At 40.9% G+C, this 7,159-nt stretch overlaps 2 protein-coding genes across 2 annotated transcripts; both read left to right on the top strand.

The window, feature by feature from the left end:
* Positions 1-82: 82 nt before the first annotated feature.
* Positions 83-2,585, top strand: LOC106296772 (pentatricopeptide repeat-containing protein At4g02750). Its single transcript, XM_013733003.1, has one exon. It carries the CDS (start codon positions 117-119, stop codon positions 2,445-2,447), a length of 2,331 nt encoding a protein of 776 aa, XP_013588457.1. The 5' UTR covers positions 83-116; the 3' UTR covers positions 2,448-2,585.
* A 451-nt stretch (positions 2,586-3,036) lies between these two features.
* On the top strand, positions 3,037-4,062 carry LOC106299603 (agamous-like MADS-box protein AGL93). The gene has a single exon (XM_013735668.1). The coding sequence runs from the start codon at positions 3,167-3,169 to the stop codon at positions 3,980-3,982; it is 816 nt and encodes a 271-aa protein (XP_013591122.1). The 5' UTR covers positions 3,037-3,166; the 3' UTR covers positions 3,983-4,062.
* Positions 4,063-7,159: the final 3,097 nt, after the last annotated feature.

Raw genomic sequence — 7,159 nt, 5'->3', positions numbered from 1 at the left:
TTTTTTTAAAAGTTAAAAAAAAAAAAATTAATAATAAAAAATTGGAAAGATGAAACAAGAGGGGGTTCATTGATCTGGATGCTCTAAGTTAACCCATTTGCTCGCTCAAATAGCAAATGCGATGCGCGGGAACAAAACGATTAGAAGAGCTTTGTGCTCAGAATCAACATTCATCCTTCAGTGGACTCAAACCCAGATTCAACGCCAAAAAGGAAGCAACTTTTCACTCTTCAGCGAAGAGAACTCAAACCCAAGTCCAGAAACCGCAGAGCAAATCCGGAGACGAGGATATAAAACAATGGAACGTAGCTATAAGCAGCTACATGCGCAACGGACGCTGCAACGAAGCGCTCCGCGTGTTCGAGCGCATGCCCAGGTGGAGCTCCGTTTCATACAACGCAATGATCTCAGGTTACTTACGAAACGGCGAGTTCGAAACCGCCCGGAAGATGTTCGACGAAATGCCTGAGAGAGATTTAGTTTCGTGGAATGTTATGATCAAAGGGTATGTGAGGAACAGGAGCCTCGGGAAAGCGAGGGAGCTGTTCGAGAGGATGTCGGAGAGAGATGTCTGCTCGTGGAACACGATGTTGTCTGGGTACGCTCAAAACGGGTGTGTTGATGAGGCGAGGAGGGTCTTTGATCGGATGCCTGAGAGGAACGAAGTGTCTTGGAACGCGTTGCTCTCTGCTTATGTTCAGAACGGGAGGCTGGAGGAAGCTTGTGTTTTGTTTGATTCGAGGGAGAATTGGGCTTTGGTTTCTTGGAACTGTTTGCTTGGTGGGTTTGTTAAGAAGAAGAAGATTGTTGAGGCAAGGAAGTTTTTTGATGGGATGAGTGTGAGAGATGTGGTTTCATGGAATACGATCATTACTGGTTATGCACAGAACGGGAAGATTGGTGAGGCGAGGAAGCTCTTTGACGAGTCTCCTGTTAAAGATGTTTTTACATGGACAGCAATAGTTTCAGGTTATGTACAAAACCGTATGGTGGAAGAAGCGAGAGAGTTGTTTGACAAGATGCCAGAGAGGAACGAAGTTTCATGGAACGCTATGCTTGCAGGTTATGTGCAGGGAGAGAGGATGGATATGGCAAAGGAACTGTTTGATGTTATGCCTTTTCGAAATGTTAGCACATGGAACACGATGATAACTGGATATGCTCAGTGCGGGGATCTTTCTGAAGCTAAGAGCCTTTTCGACAAAATGCCTAAGAGAGATCCTGTCTCTTGGGCTGCTATGATTGCAGGGTACTCGCAAAGCGGACATGGACATGAAGCTTTGCGGTTGTTTGTACAAATGGAGAGGGAAGGCGGGAGGTTGAACCGGTCTTCGTTCTCATCTGCTCTAAGCACGTGTGCAGACGTTGTTGCTCTTGAGCTCGGGAAGCAGTTGCACGGAAGATTGGTTAAAGGTGGGTATGAGAGTGGGTGCTTTGTTGGGAACGCACTTTTGTTGATGTATTGCAAGTGTGGAAGCATAGAAGACGCCAATGACTTGTTTGAGGAGATGACTGGGAGGGACATTGTCTCTTGGAACACGATGATTTCAGGTTATTCAAGACATGGGTTCGGAGAAGAGGCTTTAAGGTTCTTTGAGTCGATGAAGAGAGAAGGGCTGAAGCCAGATGATGCTACCATGGTTGCGGTACTATCTGCGTGCAGTCACACAGGACTTGTAGACAAAGGCAGGGAACATTTCTACACGATGAATCAAGACTACGGTGTAAGACCTAACTCACAGCACTACGCTTGTATGGTGGATCTTCTTGGTCGAGCTGGGCTTTTAGAAGAAGCTCACAGTTTAATGAAAGCAATGCCCTTTGAGCCAGACGGTGCAATATGGGGAACTTTACTTGGTGCAAGCAGAGTCCACGGAAACACAGAGCTAGCTGAGATAGCTGCAGACAAGATTTTTGCAATGGAGCCTGACAACGCCGGAATGTATGTTCTTCTCTCCAATCTATACGCTTCTTTAGGTCGATGGGGAGATGTAAGTAAGCTGCGAGTGAGAATGCGTGACAAAGGAGTCAAGAAAGTTACAGGGTACAGCTGGATTGAGATTCATAACGAGACGCATACTTTCTCGGTTGGGGACGAGTTCCACGCCGAGAGAGACGAGATCTACGCGTTTATGGAGGATCTTGATTTGAGGATGAAGAGAGCAGGGTACGTTTCGAAGACGAATGTGGTTCTTCACGATGTGGAAGAAGAAGAGAAGGAGCGTATGGTTAGGTACCATAGCGAGAGACTGGCTGTAGCGTATGGGATAATGCGTGTGCCGCAAGGGAAACCGATACGTGTGATAAAGAACCTGCGTGTGTGTGAGGATTGCCATAGTGCCATCAAGTGTATGGCGAAAATCACAGGGAGAGTGATTATACTGAGGGATAATAACAGGTTTCACCATTTTAAGGATGGTTCATGCTCTTGTGGAGACTACTGGTGAAGTAGATGATGATTCCATTTCATCGCCATTGACCGAACAAAAGATTTTAGTAACTGCGATCAGATATTTAAAAGGGAAATGGCTGGTCTTTGTTGTGCATGGTGTGTCAAATAGACACTTACATTTATTTTAAAATATCTAAGGAAAAATATTGTTTATCAAATATAATTTATATTCATATTTATTTAAGTTACGTAATATATGATATATATATAATACTTTTTATTAAAATTGAAAATTATAAACATAAATATATAATAAATGACCCATTAAAATTATTTTCTATATCCGCCATTGTGTTGGGTCACTCTTATAAGATGCGCAGGAGAATGAAGAAAGCGTTTTAGTGTTTATTATAGTTGGCAATGAGTAGCTACTTACCTTTGATTTACAAACCTTTTTGTAGCAAGTTGGCTCTCGTCTCTGATATGTTGTTGTCAAGTGTGATTTCGTATGGATTTTGAAAATAAAGAAAAGTTAATTAATTAATAAAAATGTATTTACAGCACACGGTAAAAATCCCAACGGCTATAATAAAAAATGGACAAAAATGGAAATTATGGAATGAGAAAAAAGGGAAACTAATACATCAAAAAAGGAAATTATAAACGATACCCAAAATCTATAAAATAACCCTAAACCATGATCAAGCTTAATCACTCACAATTCTTTTCTCACTCTGCGTAAACTCTCGAAGAAGCTTTTGTTTTGTTTTTGCCATGGATTCTCTTTCTTCTTCTTCTACTTCGACAAAGATGAAGAACAACAACAAGCTCTCTGTCAGAAACCAAACCCGTTTCAAGAAATCGTTCTTGTTGTTAAGAGAGAAGACCATTCTCAAGAAAGCGTTAGAGCTCTCTATTCTCTGCGAAAACGAAATATGTGTCATCCATTACGATCGTGAAGGAAATCTCGTCAACGCTTATCCCGAGGATCAGTGCCAAGTAAAAGACATTCTCCAGAGGTATAACAGATTAAGCGACAGAGAAAAAGTCAAGAAAAACACAAATCTTTCGCAGTTCTATAACAAGAAACTCGTTGACGAGAAGAGGAGATCTCTTACCGACGCAGAGGAACGCAAAAGGTTCACAAAGAAAGTTGGAGCGTTCAAGGGTTCCTTGGAGGATAAGTTACAGATAGTAAAAGACAGGGTTCGTGACCTTCTTTATTCGCAGGATCATCAGACCGAGCCAGATCAGAGCCCTTGTCTTGATGTTATGTCCCAACAAAATCACAACTTTCCGGGGTCTTCTTCTGGCTTCTTCTTCCCAAACGAGTTATCTGATCCATGGATGAATTTTAGTCCGCACGATCTTGATCAACAACAATCATTCACGAATCTTCTCATGAGTGGTGATCATGTGTCAGCAAGTAGCGATCAATACCTCCTGGGCCCTGCTTCTTGCGCAACTGATGCGTCCAACCACGAGAGCAAATTCTCAGTCTTTCTGTTTAACCATGAAACGGCTACTTTCACTCAACTTCCCAACTCTGCTTCTTCAAGCTTCGACCAAGGGTTGATTGGCACTTACTGATACAAATATCCAAAGCCACATCTCTCATCTGCTTCATGATATGGTTATACTCAAATGTGTATTCGTTTTTTATTTCCACTTCTTTGTAAATTTTTATGACAATACTACGGTTCTTATTCCTATATACTTACTGATGCAACAGTCTTACTTTTAGAGATTACAAATGAAACCCTTTTTAACAAATGCAAATGAATCATTACTTTAGGAGCACTCAAATCATGATCATGTGGAGTAGTAGAAGCTCTACACACGTCACTTGCATGCTTCACTGTCACTTGTAAGAAATAACTTACATAAATGATAAAACCATTTAGTCAAATGAGGGTTCTTACCGGAATATAAGAACCCGTTTCTTAACTTTTAACTAAAAAAGTTAAGAACCGGCTCTTAAATATCTTAATTGAGAGCCGGTTCTTAACTTTTTTAGTTAAAAGTTAAGAGACGGATTCTTATATTCCGCTAAGAACCTCACGTTAGGAACCTCCCAATAATCATGGTCTAAGGGTCTAGAATGACGTTAACTGTAATGTCATTTTCTCTTTTGTATCTATTCATCATTCCATAAAGCTGGCCTAGTTTGAATTCACACCCCACAACTACCACAAACTATATCAATCCGAGATCCATTAATGATACACTAACCAAGGATAGATAGATGATCTCAAAAAGCTAGCAAGCTCTCAGGGCCGGCTCAATTAGGGCTAGGAAAAAATCCCGGATCCAAAGAACCGAACCGAACCTGATCCGAAAAAGTAGTACCAACCCCGAGTTTGGGACGAGTTCGACGCGTTTATGGAGGATCTTGATTTGAGGATGAAGAGAGCAGGGTACGTTTCGAAGACGAATGTGGTTCTTCACGATGTGTAAAAAGAAGAGAAGGAGCGTATGGTTAGGTACCATAGCGAGAGACTTGCTGTAGCGTGTGGGATAATGCGTGTGCCGCAAGGGAAACCGATACGTGTGATAAAGAACCTGCACTACAAGAAAACACAAGTTTAGGAAAACTAATCCTCGTAAATTTACGTCGACTTTACGAGGAACTTACGAGGAAATATAAAATCAACGTTATTTCCTCGTAAACTAACGACGAAATCATTTCGTCGTAAAGTCGATGTAATGTCACGTGGCTTTTAAGAGGAAATACACGTTCCTCGTAAACTCGACGTAAATGTAGCGTGTACTTTACGAGGAAATATTTTACGTATACTTAGCGAAGAAATTTTGAATCCACCAACTTTGTAGTTGTAACACGTTTTTTTTCGGGCACCTAACTATATTTCGTCGTAAATTCGTAGGAAAATTACAACTACAAGATTCGAAAATTTCCTATAAATATGTACATTTGAACATCATTTTAAACACACCAACAAGAAAAAAAAACGTGAAAGAAAAAAAAATGTCGGGCTCCGGGAATATTTTCGAGTTGCGGAGGTGGATGTATATGCATAGAGATGGTAACGGGAGAGTGACGAAAGAATACCTTGCGGGGCTGGAGACATTTATGCATCAAGCAGATTCCACACCGTTCGCCCATGAAAGTGGTAAGATGTTATGTCCTTGTCGAAAATGCAACAATTCGAAATTGGCAAATCGTGAAAATGTTTGGAAGCATTTAATAAATAGAGGTTTCACGCCAAATTACTATATCTGGTTTCAACAAGGAGAATGTTATAATTATGATTAGAATGAAGCTAGTAGTAGTAATAGCAATTTTCAGGAAGAACCGGTTGATCATCATTTGCATAATGAACATAGTTACACGCAGGAGGAGATGGTAGATTATGATAGGGTTCATGATATGGTAGCTGATGCATTCGTAGCTCATGATGAAGATGAAGAACCTAACATAGATGCAAAGAAGTTTTATGAAATGTTAAATGCGGCGAATCAGCCACTTTACAGTGGTTGTAGAGAAGATCTCTCTAAATTGTCGTTGGCTGCTAGAATGATGAATATTAAAACTGATCACAATCTACCAGAAATTACATGAATGAATGGGCAGACTTGTTTAAAGAGTATTTGCCGGAAGACAATGTGTCTGTTGATTCTTATTATGAGATTCAGAAACTGGTTTATAGTCTTGGGTTGCATTCGGAGATGATAGATGTTTGCATCGACAATTGCATGATCTACTGGGGAGATGATGAGAAGTTGGAAGAATGTCGATTCTGCAAGAAGCCACGATTCAAGCCGCAAGGACGAAGACGTAATAGGGTACTGTACAAAGGGATGTGGTACCTACCAATTACAGACAGATTGAAAAGATTGTATCAATCTGAGCAGACAACCGGAGGGATGAGATGGCATGCCGAGCATACTCAGACGGATGGTGAGATGACTCATCCATCAGATGCAAGAGCCTGGAAATATTTTAACAAAGTACATCCAGAATTCGCTAGCAATAGCCGGAATGTGTATCTTGGATTATCCAAAATTCGTTAGCAACATTTTAACAAAGTACATCCAGAATTCGGTGAGCCTGGTAGTCGTTTAGACCCGTCTTCTTCAGCTCCCGGTTCTTCGGGTCCGGAGACTGTCCCCGAGACTCAGCCTTCTCAGAGAGTCTCTAGGTCGCCTTCTTCTAGTGCACCATCGGTTCCTCATGTGCCTCCTCCGATGGCTCCTCCGACGATGCCTCCTCCTGTGCCTCCTCCGATGCCCGCCGAGATTCATCCCGATTTGATGGTGCCTCCAAGTGCTCCTTACTCGCAGTACACTGTCGAGGACCTTCTCGGCCAGCCAGGCAGAGAAGGTTTACCAGTCATAGACCCCGACCGACCGGACATAACTTTGTGGTATGTTACATTAATTATTTTTTATAATTCTTTTAAAATTATTTTATAACATTAATAAATAATTTATACTTTAAATTTGTTTTTTATTTATTTTCAGGTTTGGGGTTGACGGATGCCTTGCATCGGACGTAACCGACACGATCAAAGGTTACTTCTCCATGGCACATCCGAACTGGAAAAAGACGCCGATCTACGTCAGAAAGATGTGGTTCAAAATTTACGCTGTAAGTTACTATTAATTAGTTATATATATATACTTTAAATTTTTCATGATTTATATATATATATTTTTTTAAAACTAATTATTAATTTAATTTTTTTTTACAGCAAAAATATCATTGGTCCATGGGGGTCAATGAGAGGGTGAGGAAAGCGTTTTACG

This window comes from Brassica oleracea, chromosome C6, assembly GCF_000695525.1.
Source record: "Brassica oleracea var. oleracea cultivar TO1000 chromosome C6, BOL, whole genome shotgun sequence".
In the NCBI taxonomy this organism is placed as follows: Eukaryota; Viridiplantae; Streptophyta; class Magnoliopsida; order Brassicales; family Brassicaceae; genus Brassica; species Brassica oleracea.
Note: the sequence above shows the minus strand (reverse complement) of the source record. Positions and strands in the feature narration are given on the sequence as shown.

Excerpts from the sequence above, each read along its gene's own strand:
- LOC106296772 (XM_013733003.1), top strand. The coding sequence starts at position 117 with ATGCGATGCGCGGGAACAAAACGATTAGAAGAGCTTTGTGCTCAGAAT.
- LOC106299603 (XM_013735668.1), top strand. The coding sequence starts at position 3,167 with ATGGATTCTCTTTCTTCTTCTTCTACTTCGACAAAGATGAAGAACAAC.